At 43.0% G+C, this 16,043-nt stretch overlaps 1 protein-coding gene across 2 annotated transcripts in view; it reads right to left on the bottom strand.

Annotated features, from left to right (window-relative positions):
• The window catches only part of SCLT1 (sodium channel and clathrin linker 1), a 317,891-nt gene that overhangs the window by 161,573 nt on the left and 140,275 nt on the right, over positions 1-16,043 (bottom strand). For both annotated transcript variants that reach the window (XM_075348629.1, XM_075348639.1), the window contains 3 exons: positions 8,010-8,065; positions 7,730-7,802; positions 7,476-7,531 (listed from right to left, as the gene is read on the bottom strand). In XM_075348629.1, coding sequence (XP_075204744.1) covers positions 7,476-7,531; positions 7,730-7,802; positions 8,010-8,065 — 185 coding nt within the window. The remainder of the gene's footprint in view (positions 1-7,475; positions 7,532-7,729; positions 7,803-8,009; positions 8,066-16,043) is intronic.

Genomic DNA, 16,043 nt, shown 5'->3' with positions numbered 1-16,043 from the left:
TTTAGGGGGGACCCCACGTTTTTTTTTTTTTTTTTAAAAAAACCGCCTGGGGAGCCCTCCAAATTGATCACCAGCCAAGGTGAAGCTGTCAGCTGTGGTTTGCAGGCTACAGCTGTCTGCTTTACCCTAGCTGGCTATCAAAAATAGGGGGGACCCCACGTCGTTTATTTTAATTATTAATTTTTTGGGGGGCTAAATACAAGGCTAGGCACCCTTTAGTGCCACATGAAAGGCACTAAAGGGCGCCAGCTTAGAATATGCAGGGGGTGGGACGTTATATTTGTTTGACATCTATCCATTCATCCATTGTAGCATTTTAGGCTGTGTGCCCACAATCGGGGTTTGCAGCGTTTTGGGCGCAGAGTGTGTCTATAGTGTTTTACCTGCGTCCATAGCGCTGCGTTGTGCAGTAGAAGCACAGTGGAAGGATTTTTAGAAATCCCGTGCCCACTGTGCTTCTTTTCTCCGCAGCATAAACCGACCTGTGGTGCAGCTTCCCGAGCCTCAGCATGTCAATTTATGCTGCGGAGATGAGTGTTCTCTGCAGGTAGCATAGAGCTCCACAGCGGCCTGAACCCAAATCGTGGGCATGGGCAGCTGCGTTCTCCCGTGGACAACACTCACATCTCTGCAGGAAGGCTGACACTGTATACTAGACGCCGTGTCGCTGGATCATGGCCACATAGCCTAAAAGTGAGACATTTGTTGCTACAGCAACATTTTTGTGAAGTACCTGTGGATTCAAAATGCTTACTATACTCCTGAATAAAATCCAGTTTCCAAAATGGAGTCACTTGTGGGGGGTTTCTAATGTATAGGTACCCAAGGGGCCCTGCAAATGTGACATGGTGCCCGCAATTTATCTCAACTTTTCCAGAATTCAAATGGTACTCCTTCCATTCCAAGCCCTCCCATTTATCCAAACAGAGGTTTTTGGCAACATGTGGGGTATCCCTGTGCTCATAAGACATTGGATAACAACCTGTTGGGTCCACGGTTTGTTGTTGTCTCTTGAAAAAGTGAGAAATTTGATGCTGAATCAACATTTTTGTGAAAAAAATGAAAATTTTCAATATGGCAACCTAAGCTTATCAAATTCTGTGAAGTATTCATGGATTCAAACTGCTCACTATACACCTAGATAAAAGCCTTGAGGTGTCTTGTTTCCAGAATGGAGTCACTTGTGGGGGACCGCCACTGTTTAGGCACCTCAGGGGCTCTCCAAATGCAACCTGGCGTCCGCTATTGATTCCAGCCAATTTTGCAGTCAAATGGCACTCCTTCCCTTCCGAGCCCTGCCATGCGCCCAAACAGTTGATTTCCACCACATATAAGGTATCGCCAAACTCAGGAGAAATTGCACAATAAATGTTTTGCTGAATTTTTTCCTTTTACTCTTGTAAAAAAAAAAAGCTACCTGGTTGAAATAACAATTTTGTGGTAAAATTTTATTTTTTTTTTTTTCATGGCTCAACGTTATAAAATTCTGTGAAGCACCTGGGGGTTCAGGGTACTCACCAAACATCTAGATAAATTCCTTGAGGGGCCTAGTTTCCAAAATGGGGTCACTTGTGTGGGGTTTCTGCTGTTTAGGTACCTTAGGGGTCCTCCAAATGTGACATGGTGCCCGCAATCTTTTTCAGCCAAATTTCCTTTCCAAAATTCAAATATTGCTCCTTTCGTTCCAAGCCCTCCCATTTGTCCAAACAAAGGTTTCAGACCACATGTGAGGTATCACCGCGCTCATAAAAAAGTGGTTAACAAACCTTGAGGTCAAATTTTTGGAATTACCTCTTGAAAAAGTGAGAAAATTGATGCTAAAGCAACATTTTTGAGAAAATTATTAAAATTTTCAATATGACAACGTAACGTTAACAAAATCTGTGAAGTACCTGTGGATCTAAAATGCTCACTATACCCCTAGATAGAAGCCTTGAGGGGTCTAGTTTCCAAAATGGTGTCACTTGTGAGGGATTTCTTCTGTTTAGGTACCTTAGCGGACCTGTAAATGCAACATGGTGCCCGCAATCTATTTCAGCCAAATTTGCTTTCCAAAATTCAAATATTGCTCCTTCTGTTCCGAGCCCTCCCATTTGTCCAAACAGAGGTTTCTGACCATATGTGGGGTATCGGCGCACTCATAAGAAAGTGGGGAACAAGTTTTGGGGTCCATTTTGTTGTGTTATTTCTTCTAAAAGTGAATAAATTTGGGTTAGAGCAACATTTTTAGGTAAAATTTAATTTTTGCTTTTTTTCATTCCACATTGCTTTTGTTCATGTGAAGCACCTGAAGGGTTAATAAACTTCTTGAATGTGGTTTTGAGTACTTTGGGGGGTGCAGTTTTTATAATGGTGTCACTTTTGGGTATTTTCTGTCATCTAGGCCTATTGAAGTCACTTCAAATGTGATGTGGTCCCTAAAAAAATGGTTTTGTAAATTTTGATGTAAAAATGAGAAATCGCTGATAAACTTTGAACCCCTCTAACTTCCTAAGAAAAAAAATTTTGTTTCCAAAATTGTGCTGATGTAAAGTAGACATGTGGGAAATGTTATTTATTAACTATTTTGTGTCACAGAAATCTCTGGTTTAACGGTATAAAAATTCAAAAGTTGAAAATTGCTAAATTTTCAAAATTTTTGCCAATATTCAATTTTTTTCATAAATAAACGCAAAAAATATTGTCCTAAATTTGGTACTAACATGAAGTCCAATATGTGACGAAAAAACAATCTCAGAATCACCGGGATCCGTTGAAGCGTTCCAGAGTTATAACCTCATGAAGTGACACTGGTCAGAATTGCAAAATTTGGTCTGGTCATTAAGGTGAAAATTAGCTCCATCACTAAAGGGTTAAGGACTCACTTTCTAAGCTCAGTGTTTGTTTATGTAAATGTCTTTTATTATGCCATCCCTCTGCTCTGTTTGTGCATATATTTGTGTTTCTTCAGATATTTTGTCATACCATGCCTGATGAAGGGACCTGACATGCCTCGAAAGCTTGCTTTGTAACATTACGTTATTTTATTTTAGTTAGCCATTAAAAGGTATCACAAGATTATAATTTTGTTCCGGTCACTGAGATCAAGATCAGCGACACCCCTCGGACTCGGCTACCCCAAAGGGTAGTATTAAAAAAAGGTATTTTTTATGTTATACAGATCAGTGGGGGCACTTATATACCTTATGCTAAAATGCTGTACATAAGGGCTTACTGGTGGTGGCCGCAGTTTACATGGAAAAAACCTGGTGACAGGTTCCCTTTAAGCTTTTTTCATAAACTACAGGCTTATAAATAGTGGATCATAAAGGGATGCAGTTTACAAAATGAGGTCACTTGTGGAGTGTTTTCACTGTTTAGGCACATTAGGGGATGTGCAAAAGCGTCATCACTCTCTATTCCAGCCAAGTTTTGCTCCAAAAGGCAAATGATGCTCTTTCCCTTCCGAGCCGTGCCATGGGCTACAAACAGTAGTTTTTCACCACATACAGTTAGGTCCAGAAATATTTGGACAGTGACACAATTTTCGCGAGTTGGGCTCTGCATGCCACCACATTGGATTTGAAATGAAACCTCTACAACAGAATTCAAGTGCAGATTGTAACGTTTAATTTGAAGGTTTGAACAAAAATATCTGATAGAAATTGTAGGAATTGTACACATTTCTTTACAAACACTCCACATTTTAGGAGGTCAAAAGTAATTGGACAAATAAACCAAACCCAAACAAAATATTTTTATTTTCAATATTTTGTTGCGAATCCTTTGGAGGCAATCACTGCCTTATGCCTGGAACCCATGGACATCACCAAACGCTGGGTTTCCTCCTTCTTAATGCTTTGCCAGGCCTTTACAGCCGCAGCCTTCAGGTCTTGCTTGTTTGTGGGTCCTTCCGTCTTAAGTCTGGATTTGAGCAAGTGAAATGCATGCTCAATTGGGTTAAGATCTGGTGATTGACTTGGCCATTGCAGAATGTTCCACTTTTTTGCACTCATGAACTCCTGGGTAGCTTTGGCTGTATGCTTGCGGTCATTGTCCATCTGTACTATGAAGCGCCGTCCAATCAACTTTGCGGCATTTGGCTGAATCTGGGCTGAAAGTATATCCCGGTACACTTCAGAATTCATCCGGCTACTCTTGTCTGCTGTTATGTCATCAATAAACACAAGTGACCCAGTGCCATTGAAAGCCATGCATGCCCATGCCATCACGTTGCCTCCACCATGTTTTACAGAGGATGTGGTGTGCCTTGGATCATGTGCCGTTCCCTTTCTTCTCCAAACTTTTTTCTTCCCATCATTCTGGTACAGGTTGATCTTGGTCTCATCTGTCCATAGAATACTTTTCCAGAACTGAGCTGGCTTCATGAGGTGTTTTTCAGCAAATTTAACTCTGGCCTGTCTATTTTTGGAATTGATGAATGGTTTGCATCTAGATGTGAACCCTTTGTATTTACTTTCATGGAGTCTTCTCTTTACTGTTGACTTAGAGACAGATACACCTACTTCACTGAGAGTGTTCTGGACTTCAGTTGATGTTGTGAACGGGTTCTTCTTCACCAAAGAAAGTATGCGGCGATCATCCACCACTGTTGTCATCCGTGGACACCCAGGCCTTTTTGAGTTCCCAAGCTCACCAGTCAATTTCTTTTTTCTCAGAATGTACCCGACTGTTGATTTTGCTACTCCAAGCATGTCTGCTATCTCTCTGATGGATTTTTTCTTTTTTTTCAGCCTCAGGATGTTCTGCTTCACCTCAATTGAGAGTTCCTTAGACCGCATGTTGTCTGGTCACAGCAACAGCTTCCAAATGCAAAACCACACACCTGTAATCAACCCCAGACCTTTTAACTACTTCATTGATTACAGGTTAACGAGGGAGACGCCTTCAGAGTTAATTGCAGCCCTTAGAGTCCCTTGTCCAATTACTTTTGGTCCCTTGAAAAAGAGGAGGCTATGCATTACAGAGCTATGATTCCTAAACCCTTTCTCCGATTTGGATGTGAAAACTCTCATATTGCAGCTGGGAGTGTGCACTTTCAGCCCATATTATATATATATATAATTGTATTTCTGAACATGTTTTTGTAAACAGCTAAAATAACAAAACTTGTGTCACTGTCCAAATATTTCTGGACCTAACTGTATGGGTATTAGTGTGCTCAGGAGAATTTTGTATGGTCCATTTTCTCCTCTTAACCTTCTGAAAATTTTACATTTGCAGGTAAAGCAACATTTTTATGGTAAAAATATGATTTTTTTTTTTATTTTCTCAGCTCAATGTTAAAAAAATTCTGTGAAGCACCTGGGGGATCAAGATGCTCATCACACATCTAGGTAAATTCCTTGAGGGGTCTAGTTTCCAAAATGGGGTCACATGTAGGGGAGGTGCTATTGTTTAGGCACATCAGAGTCTTCTAAATGAGACATGGCATCCACTAACGATTCCAGACAATTTTGTGTTGTAGAAGTCAAACAGTACTCTTTCCCTTCTGAGCCCTGCCATATACTCAAACAGTAGTTTTCCGCCAAATATGGGGTATCAAAGTACTCGGGAGAAATTGCACAGCAAATAGCATGTTCCATTTTCTCCGGATACCCTTATGAAAATGCTACAATTGGGGCTAAAACAACAATTTTGTGTGGTAAAAGTAAAATGTTTATTTTTTTCCTTACACATTGCTTTTGGTCCAATGAAGCACCTAAAGGATTAATAAACTTTAAAATGTTTTGAGCTCTTGAGGGGAGCAGTTTTAAAAAAAAAAAAATGGTGTTACTTTGGGGTATTTTTTGTCACATAGACCAGTCAAAAATACCTGAAATGTGATTTAGTCCGTAAAAAAATTGGTTTTGTAAATTTATTTGGAAAATTTGTTGATAACTTACTAACAAACAAAATTATGTTTCAAAAATGGTGCTGATGTAAATTAGATAAATGGTAAGTGTTATTTACTAACTATTTTGTGTGGTATAACTATCTGATTTAAGGGCATAAAAATTAAGCTTTAAAATTGTGACATTTTCAAATTTTTTTCCAAATTTTTGAAATTTTCATAAATAAACGCAAATAAAATAGAGCTAAATTTACCATTTACATGAAGTAAATGTCACGAAAAAAAGATTCTAAGAATTAAAGGGATCCATTGAAGTGTTTCAGAATTATTACCACATTAAGAGACACTGGTCAGATTTGAAACTGAGGCTCAATCATTAACGTAGAAAGTGTCTCAGTCCTTATGGGGTTAAGTACCTGAGCCCTTTCTTTCTGCTTATTACAGAAGTCAGAAACCCGACAATCAAACATTGACTCCCAGGACTAAAGCGGGCTTTACAAGCTGCAACATCGCTAGCAATGTCGCGAGCGATAGCACCCGCCCACATCGGTGGCGTGTCACGGGGTGATCGCTGTCGTAGCGAACAATATCGCTACGGCAGCGTCACACGCAATTACCTCTTCACCGACGACGCTGTGGACGCTTAACAATGTCTCCTTTAAGGGGGAGAGTCGTTCGGCGTCACCGCGGCGTCACTAAGCGGCCGCCCAATAGAAGCGGAAGGGCGGAGATGAGCGGGCGGAACATCCCGCCTACCCCCTTCCTCATTGCGGGCAGCGGCAGGTACGGTGATGTTCCTCGTTCCTGCGGTGTAACACATAGCGATGTGTGCTGCTGCAGGAACGACGAACAATCTGCGTCCGGCAACAGCAACGATAATTGTGATTAGAACGACGTGTCAACGATCAACGATATGGTGAGTAATTTTGATCGTTAACGGTCGTTCCTGCGTTTCACACGCAACAACGTCGCTAACGAGGCCGTGACCCCAATGACATCTCGTTAGCGATGCCGTTGCGTGTAAAGCCCGCTTTAGAATTGACCAAGAATGTTTTACTGAAACCCTTTTGCTGTCAGTGGAGTTCGGACTGTATACACCTCTGGTATACAAAACAATTTTCACACTTGTGATGTACAGAATAATAACAAAAAAAAAAACATAAGAACAATTTTCAGACAGTAGACATCTGGCCATTGTCAAAATGCCACTTCACACTTTGTACAGTTTTATGTGAAAGTATTTCTTCATTAGTAGTGTAGATTCATATATGTTGCTAAAAGCTTGATCCAAGCAGAAAATGAGCTGCACAAATTCTCCCAAAAATGAAAGTTCTAGATGTGTCTTCTATCTATGACACCTAGCATGTAGCATTCTTCACCTAATACGTTGGTCTGAATATGCTAGACACAAAATATCACCAAGGTGAGCTAAAACTCTTATGTAACAGTAATATCCAGAAATAGGAGAGAGGTTTTATAAAATAATTCCAAGTGAAAATTGTTTAGGCTGTTATCAAAGAAATGTGGTATGCAATGATTGGATCACTTTACTTAGCGTAAGATTGATTACGCAGGACTAAGCGGGACTAAATGGTATGACAATGGACGGAATAACATGATGAGACAAGGACAGGTTACTTACGTCTCATTTTCCTTTACAATGCTTTCTAGCTTTAATCTCATTTCGGCCATCTCAGCCTTTTCAAAAGCAGAAGAGAAAAGGTGTAAAAGGAAAGAAAAGAAATGAACAAAAATGAAAAGCATGAACGTCATACAAAGCTTTACACTGCCAGTCATGTATCTTCAGCTAAATGTAGGCAGATATGTAGAGAAATCAACTGATAGAGTAAAAGACATGGATGGAGAGATGGATGGATTTAGAGATCGAGAGAATACCTGATATATATGGAGTTGGTTACTCATTTCCTCACTGTATTTGCCAAATTCCCCAATTAGAAAATCTGCGTTTCTATAGGAAGAAACAGTTTTGCACAACATAAGGAGAGAGGATACGTCCAACAGATTTGATATATTTTGGTACAACCTGTGACTTGTTCATACTGTCAATTTTTTATTATCTAGACTACGCCATTTTTGCTCCAACAATCTAGTAGTGACAAGTTCCAGTGCTGTATAAAAATCCCAACATAGTGGTGGAACAGTAAAAGCAGGTTACCTTTTCCCAGCAAGACTGGATGAGGCAGTCTCCGGATTTCTTACATTACCGGGAATCTATAAAAATAAAATACAGGATGTGAATTAGGAGGCAGTGCACTTTAGAACGTATTTTCCTGAGCTCTACCACATGAACATATCCTGAAAGCCAATTTCATATTCTAGTCACAACAGCCCATACTTGCCAAGTTCTAAAAAACTCCGGTATAATCACACCACTTATACACCTTCGACGCCCCGCTCTTGCCCCCTCAACGTGTGCCTGGATGTGTAGGCGGCTTCTGAAGCACCTTTCTGCGAGGTTCTGGAAACCTTCTACAATTCACAGATTTGCCAATTCTTCGGAAATCCTACTAGATGTTCCGGAAGAGTTGATAAATACACATCTCGCTCATGTCAAAATTCAAAGGATAGTTCACTTCATTTTGTTTTAACCAATCTGTTGAAGACATGATATGGTCTTCAATAACAATAGCAAATTAGCTATTAAATTCAATAACAATAGCAAATAAGTAAAGATGGGCAAACCTGCAGATTTTCGGGTTCGGCAGGTCCAGACGGACATTAAAAAAAAAAGAAAGTCCAGTTTGGGACTGAGCTTTACTCTGACCTTGATCACACCCCCCATATAAGTCTATGGGACAATGGTGTTAGTAAGGGCTAGAGGGCTGATTAGAAAGAAAATAAGGCATAAAGCAGGACAGGTATACTTCCCGACCTTCCCCGCGGCTGTAACACTTCTTCTTCTTCTGATCTTTAGCTCTCATATATTCACTGCTTCCTCTGACCACCATCAGTCTAGGCATCTGTGATTGGCTGCAGTAAGACTGTGTCCCCACTCTGTGGGATAGCGTCTGTGATTGGTTGGAATTACAGGTGCTCTCTGCATCCATACAGTGGTGTAAAAATAAATAAATTTAAAAAAAAATGGTGTAGGGTCATCCATATATTGATACCCAGCACAGATAAAGCAGAAGGGTACAGGCTGCAGCAGCCCCCAGCTGTGTGAGATATCTTGGCTGTTTATCAAAATTTGAGGGTCCCTATGCAGCTTTTTTTATTATTAAAATAAAACAGGTGTGCAGTCCCTCCCAATTTTGATACCCAGCGATGATAAAAACAACAGCTGGGAGCATGTATTCTCAGGCTGGGTAGGCTCATGGTTATTGGTCCTCCCAGGTTAAAAATATCAGTCTGTAGCCACCACAAAATTGTCGCATCCATTAGATACGACAATTCCGGCGCTTTACATGGCTCATTCAGAGAGCCCTGATAAGGTAGCAATCAGGGTAATATAAGGGGTTAATGACAGCTCACAGCTGCCACTAAGCCCTGGATTAGTAATGGGGAGGGATTTATGAGATTCCCACTACTAATCCTGTAAGTGGAAAGAAATGAACACAAACAGAAAAAAATCATTTATTTAAAATAAAATAAAAATCCTCTTTCTCCAATATATTAACCCTCAGAACACCCAGGTCCGACGTAATCCACATGAGGTCCCACGACGATCCCGGCTCTGCTACATACTGAAGTTGCAGTACACTGGCACATTAAAGAACATGACAGCTCGCTGCGATTTCACGCAGACACTGAATGGGCCACAGCTGTAAGCGGTGACATCACTGAGTTTACCTGTGGTCAGCTGGAGGTTCCCATGGTACTCCACCTGTGACCACAAGTAAACTCACGTCAAAGTGAACTCAATGAACTCAGTGACCCCACCGAAGTTGAACTCATTGAGTTCAATGAGATCATTATTTACTTGCAGAAAGCGGCCAAGCAGACGGGATACTTATTGCATTGTCACCCGACAAAAGGATAATTCCCTGATGAATTACCATATATCCTGTGAGGGGGGAAAACATGTTGGGATAGTGATGGGATAGTGATGGGATAGTGAAGAGTATTTGTTGACACATATTATCTCAGTTGTTTGTGTGAGGTATTTTGTTGGTTATGTCAGGATGAACATTATGTCATCTTACATGTAGCATCTCATCCAGTGTTGATGTGGGGAATATCCTACCTTGATGTAACGTCATTAGGTAGTCACACTGTATACGAGTTGCTCATAAGCATAAGGGCACTACACCTGTGGGTCTTCTATAGATAGATATAATAGCAGATTCTGTCAAGCAGAAAATATAGCCCAATAGTCCAATATAATAGTGAATAATAGCAAGGACTAAAACTTAGCTTTTAATAAATACATTAAAAGGGTACCAAAGTGCTAGTGCATGAATTGTGCAAATAACAAAAGGTGATGCCAAGATGGCAATAAGTCAGAACAATCTCACCCAGATCTTCTCCATGGATAAGATTAGACACCGGTCCGGGGTTGATCACTGGCTGGAAGAATCAGGGCAATGCGTCGGGTGATGGAATAGCAAACCCTGTCGTGCCCCGTGGTTAGACTTCCGCCCTGACAAGGGCAGCCCCAAATAAGTTGTCTGCCCCACAACCACAAAATGAAAATATATGTACTCCCTTCTTTTACTTCATGATAAAAGTGACTGGGAAAACTTAGACTGACTTGTACACTGCACTTTAGAGTGTTGGTGGTTTTGGAGAGGAATTCTTTATAGTGTCATTGAGGGACAGCCTACGTGGAGAGGGGGCACCAAAATAAATTAGGGTGTCAATCTCTGCTGTCAGGTAGGAATTTGGCTGTTAGGGGGAGATTATCAATACTTTCCCAAAATGGGGCATTGACCCCTTATTACGTAATTTACTCCTGCCTGATACATGTTGGAGCTACCCTCCTGTATCCCTCTCACAAATACCCCTTCTTTAATTGCTATAGGGTGCACACATTTGACGTGTTGGATTTTTAAAAGGAAAAACAATAAATAAACTGATTTTAGTTTTTTTTTTGTTTTCTTTGACTTAGGATCCCTAGTTTTGTAACTTCAGAGGTTTGGTTTCCGATCACTGAGACAGTTATAAACCAGTTACACATATTTCCCCTATTCCCATTAATCTCATTGTATGTATCAACCTTTTGTGGTGCACCGTATCATATGCCTTTGAAAAGTCCATATAAACAACATTCACTGCTTTTCCTTGGTCCAGTCTGGAAATTACCTCCTCATAGAAGCTGATCGGATTAGTTTCACAGGACCGATCCCTCGTAAACGGATACTGGATTATCTCTTAGGAGACTGTCAAGGATTTTACCCACAGTAAAGGTTAAACTTACCGGCCTATAATTACCAGGCTCAGATTTTATTCCTTTTTTGAATATTGGCACCACATTTGCTATGCACCAGTCATGCGGTACAGTTCCTGTTATTATGGAGTCCGTGAAGATTAAAAATAATGGTCTATCACCGTACTTAATTCCTGCAATACTATGGGGTGTATGCTATCCGGGCCAGGGGATTTATCTGCTTTAGTGATTTTGAGGCGGTGCAGTACTTCCTGCTGGGTTCAGCAGATGACATTTAAGGCTAGTTTCACACATGCGTTGAACGGCATCCGTTCCATTGCGTTATGTGACGGATGCAACGGATGCGTTGCATATAATGGCACAACGGATCGTACAAAACAACGGAAAGCTAATTTTTTTTTCTTCTTGTTTAGTTTTACCGGCAGCAGACTATTGTGAACGATCAGCTCATCACCCGGCGGCCGGGCGCTCAGCTGAGCGCTCTCACATGCCGGTGGCCGGGCGCTCAGCTGAGCGCTCTCACATGCCGGCGGACGTGCACTCAGCTGAGAGCTGGGCTGTCACATGCCGGCGGCCAGGCGCTCAGCTGAGCGCTCTCACATGCCGGCGGCCGGGCGCTCAGCTGAGAGCTGTCACATGCCGGCGGCCGGACGCTCAGCTGAGAGCTGTCACATGTCGGCGGCCGGGCGCTCAGCTGAACGCTCTCACATGCCGGCGGCCGGGCGCTCAGCTGAACGCTCTCACATGCCGGCGGTCAGGCGCTCAGCTGAACGTTCGGCCACCGAAAAACAAAAAAAAATTTCTGTGATAAAAAAAAAACAAAAAAAAAAAAAACGCATGCGCAGTGAAAAATCAAGGTTTCCGCCGCTCTAAAAAAGTTACATGCTGCGTTCCTTCCGCCCGACGCAGCGTCAAAATAACGACGCTGCGTCGTCCAGCGGATGCAACGCTGACACTTGCGTTACAGTGCGTCGTCCATACAAGTCTACGGAGTATAGCGCAGAGCGTTAACGGCCTGCGCTATTCTCCATAGTGACGGACTGCGCTGAATGCAAGTGTGAAAGTACCCTAATGGGGAACTTCTGGTATCCATGATAATGTCATCTGTCCTGGGATTTTCTTTTTTAAATATTGTAGAGAAAAAGGCATTTAGCAGATTGTCCTTTCCTTCATCCTCTTCCACCATTTCACCCAGGCTATTTTTAAGGGGGCTAACACTATCATTTTTGAGTTTCTTATTGTTTATGTAGTTGAAGAATAATTTTGGATTATTTTTATGGTCTCTGGCAATGAGTCTCTCTGTCCTAATCTTTGGTGCCTTGATTTATTTTTTTTGTAAGTATTTAATGCCTCCCCAATACCCTCTTGCTTTACGTCTATAAACGCTTTCTTTTGTCATTCATGGCGCCCCTTACAGCTCTATTCAGCCAGAGTGGTTTCCTACTATTTCTAGTTTATTCCTATAGGGTATATATTGTGCACAGGTCCAATTCAGGATGCTTCTAAAAACGTCCCATTTGCTTTGTGTATTTTTATTTCTCAGGATATTGTCCCAGTTTATAGCACTAAGTTCATGTCTTGTACATTGGAAATTTGCCTTCCTGAAATTTAGTGTCCTTGTAGCCCCTCTACCGTACATCTTATTAAAGGATACATGAACACTTATTATTTTGTGATCACTATTACCCAAGTGACCCCCAACCCGTATATTTGATATGCGGTCTGACCTATTGGTTAATATTAGGTCTAGCAGTGTCCTCCTTCTTGTAGGGTTCTAAACCAGTTAAGAAAGGTAATTGTCTTTCATTGTTGTCAAAAACCTGTTTCCTTTGCTGCACCTGCAGGTTTCTGCTTCCCATTATTGCCTCATCTATTTGCTTTATGAGGATATTTTTGTCACACTGCTCTAGTGGAGAAACTGACACAAGGTGCAATAAGCAGAATATCCACTAGAAGGTGCAAAAACAATAGAGAAGTCAGCAAGCCGAGTCAATTACCAGGATGTCAATTGGACACCAGAGGTAGATGCAAATCGTAGTCAGATACATCCTTATTCCCACCTTCGGATTGTAACGCCAAAATCAGGAGGGAAAAGCAGAGCCGAAGAAAGATATAAACAAAGCAGGGTCAGAAGCCGGGAGATCAGAGAAACACAAAGAGACAGGGCTGGGAGGTCAGGAGAGGCTAGGTGAACAAACAGTCAGGTAGATGTAAGACGGGAGAGACAAGTTATGGGACCAGAAAGTCAAGGGGGGGTCAGAGGCAGACAGACAGAGCGGAAAGGGCACAGGTCAGGACGGTAGCGGGATGATGGGATGGATCAGTGAATACTCACAGGAGCCAGGATCACATGCTGCAGAGCAAAACTATTACTGGTGATGTTTCATAGGAGCAGCGCCAGGATATAGCGGCCTATCCTCCGGAACGAGGCAGAGAGAGATTACTGTATTTTTCGCTTTATAAGACGCACCTGATTATAAGACGCACCTCCAAATTTGGTTAAGGAAAAGAGAATTTTTTTTTAATAAATGGGGTCCGTCTTATAATGCAAGTGTCCATCATATATGGTATATGTCCCTCATAGCCCCCCCATCCTAAAATTAGCCCCCTTAATCTGGATATGGCCCCCTTATATTGAATATAGCCCCCCAGTGATGCTACACGGCCCCCTGTGGCTGGCACACGGCCCCTATTGCTGCTCCTGGCCCCCTGTGGCTGGCACACGGACCCCTGTGACTGGCACACGGCCCCTATTGCTGCCCATGGCCTCCTGTGGCTGGCACACGGCCCCTATTGCTGCCCATGGCCCCCTGTGGCTGGCACACGGCCCCTATTGCTTCCCATGGCCCCCTGTGGCTGGCACACAGCCCCTATTGCTGCCCATGGCCCCCTGTAGCTGGCACACAGCCCCTATTACTGTCCATGGCCCCCTGTGGCTGGCACACAGCCCCTATTGCTGCCCATGGCCCCCTGTGACTGGCACACTGCCCCTATTGCTGCCCATTGCCCCCTGTGGCTGGCACACATCCCATATTGCTGCCCATGGCCCCCTGTGGCTGGCACACAGCCCCATATTGCTGCCCATGAGCCCCTGTGGCTGACACACAGCCCCTGTGCTACCCATGAGCCCCTGTGGATGGCACACATCACCCTGTGTTTTATATGGCCCTCATGCTGCTGCTTATAGTAAAATAAACTATTTCCTTACCTTCTCCAGCACTGTAATCCCTTGTGCCTCCCTTCGTGATGGTGATCTCCTGCACTTCCTGGTTCTCGGTGCGGTCATGTGATCGGCACAGCAGAGTGACATCTCTGTGTGCATGATCACAGCGGCAGGAGGGAGACACCGGGAGACATGCTGGAGGAGGTAAGTAAAGAGATTTTTATTTTACTATGGGCAGCAGCATGGGGGCCATATCTAACACGGGGGGGGCATGCATGTGCCATCAAAAGGGAGCACAGGCACATATAATATGCGCTGCTCCCCCAGCCCGTCACTGCGGTGCAGTTTCAGCACCACGGTGATGGACAGCGGCAGTGCATATTATATGAGCGGGAGCAGGAGATCTCTCGCTGCAGCCTTCACCAGCTCACCAGCCTCTACCAGCCTCCCTCAGCCCCCAGCACCGCTCCAGAGCTGCCCCCACCTCCCCTCGACCCTGCAGTATATAATCCGTATATTCGGATTATAAGACGCACCCCCTACTTTCCCCCAAAACTTGGGGGAACAAAAGTGCGTCTTATAAAGCGAAAAATACGGTAACCCCTTCCATGACCAGAAACCCTGGAATGGGAAAAAAAGCAAAGTCTCAGCAGTGGCTGAGACCACCATGAATTATGAGAATTTTCTTCTGTTTCCATTATATTTGGAGACTTTTAACAAACCCTTATCAGTATTTCATTATTCTATTACTCTTTCTCCCTCCACTTATCTCCATACCTTTTCATTAGCCTCACATATAAATATTAATATAGGATGGGTGTTAGGGCATTATTTCCCTCCCCCTAGTTTAAACACTACTCCACCCTTCTAGCAATTTTTCTCCCAGCACATCTGCACAGTCCTCATTGACGTGCAGCCCATCCCAAGCGTAGAACTTGTAGCCAATACAGAAGTTGACCCAGTTCTCCAAAAACCCCAAACCCTCCTTCCTACACCAAATCCTGAGCTACATATTTACCTAAAATAGACCATGGTTATAGTGACTAGGGTTTCTCATACAACTAGACCATAAACAATTAAATATCCATAAAAAATGGGTATTTGATTGTTTATGGTCTAGCTACATATTTACCTCCCTAATTTCCTGCAGCCTCTCCGGTGTGGCATGTGGCACAGGTAGTATTTCAGAAAATAAAACCTTCGAGGTCCTTGCCATCAGATTACTGCCTAATTCCCTGAAATCATATTTAAGGACCTTCCACCTACTTCTAAAATTTGTCATTTGTGCCGATGAGCACCATGACTGCTCAGCCCGATCAGCGATGTGACGAACTCAAGCGCTAGGAGAACAACACGCTGTTCGACAATCCCTGTCCTTGTGACAGATTGTCCTATCTGTTCCCCTAATAATGGTGTTGCTCACTACCAGCACCTGTCTGGCCTGCCCTGCACTTCAGAAGTAGATACTCCTCCGTCTTGCAGAGGAGGTGTCTTGCTGCAGCAGTGCTACTCCTGTACTAACACCACCCTCATCTGCCAATTTAGCAAACTTGTTAGGGTGTGCAGATTAGGACAAGCCTCTCTGGCACTCTTTCCTCTAACCAGTCTTCTAAGTGTGACCCAGCTAGCTGCTTCACTGTCCTGCAGCTCCATCCGATTAGCTGCAGGTAATCGCGTCCTCTCATTAGCTGTTCTGCAGT

This window comes from Anomaloglossus baeobatrachus, chromosome 1 (genome assembly GCF_048569485.1).
Source record: "Anomaloglossus baeobatrachus isolate aAnoBae1 chromosome 1, aAnoBae1.hap1, whole genome shotgun sequence".
NCBI lineage: Eukaryota > Metazoa > Chordata > Amphibia > Anura > Aromobatidae > Anomaloglossus > Anomaloglossus baeobatrachus.
The sequence above is the reverse complement of the archived record's forward strand: the minus strand, read 5'-3'. Positions and strand labels throughout refer to the sequence as shown.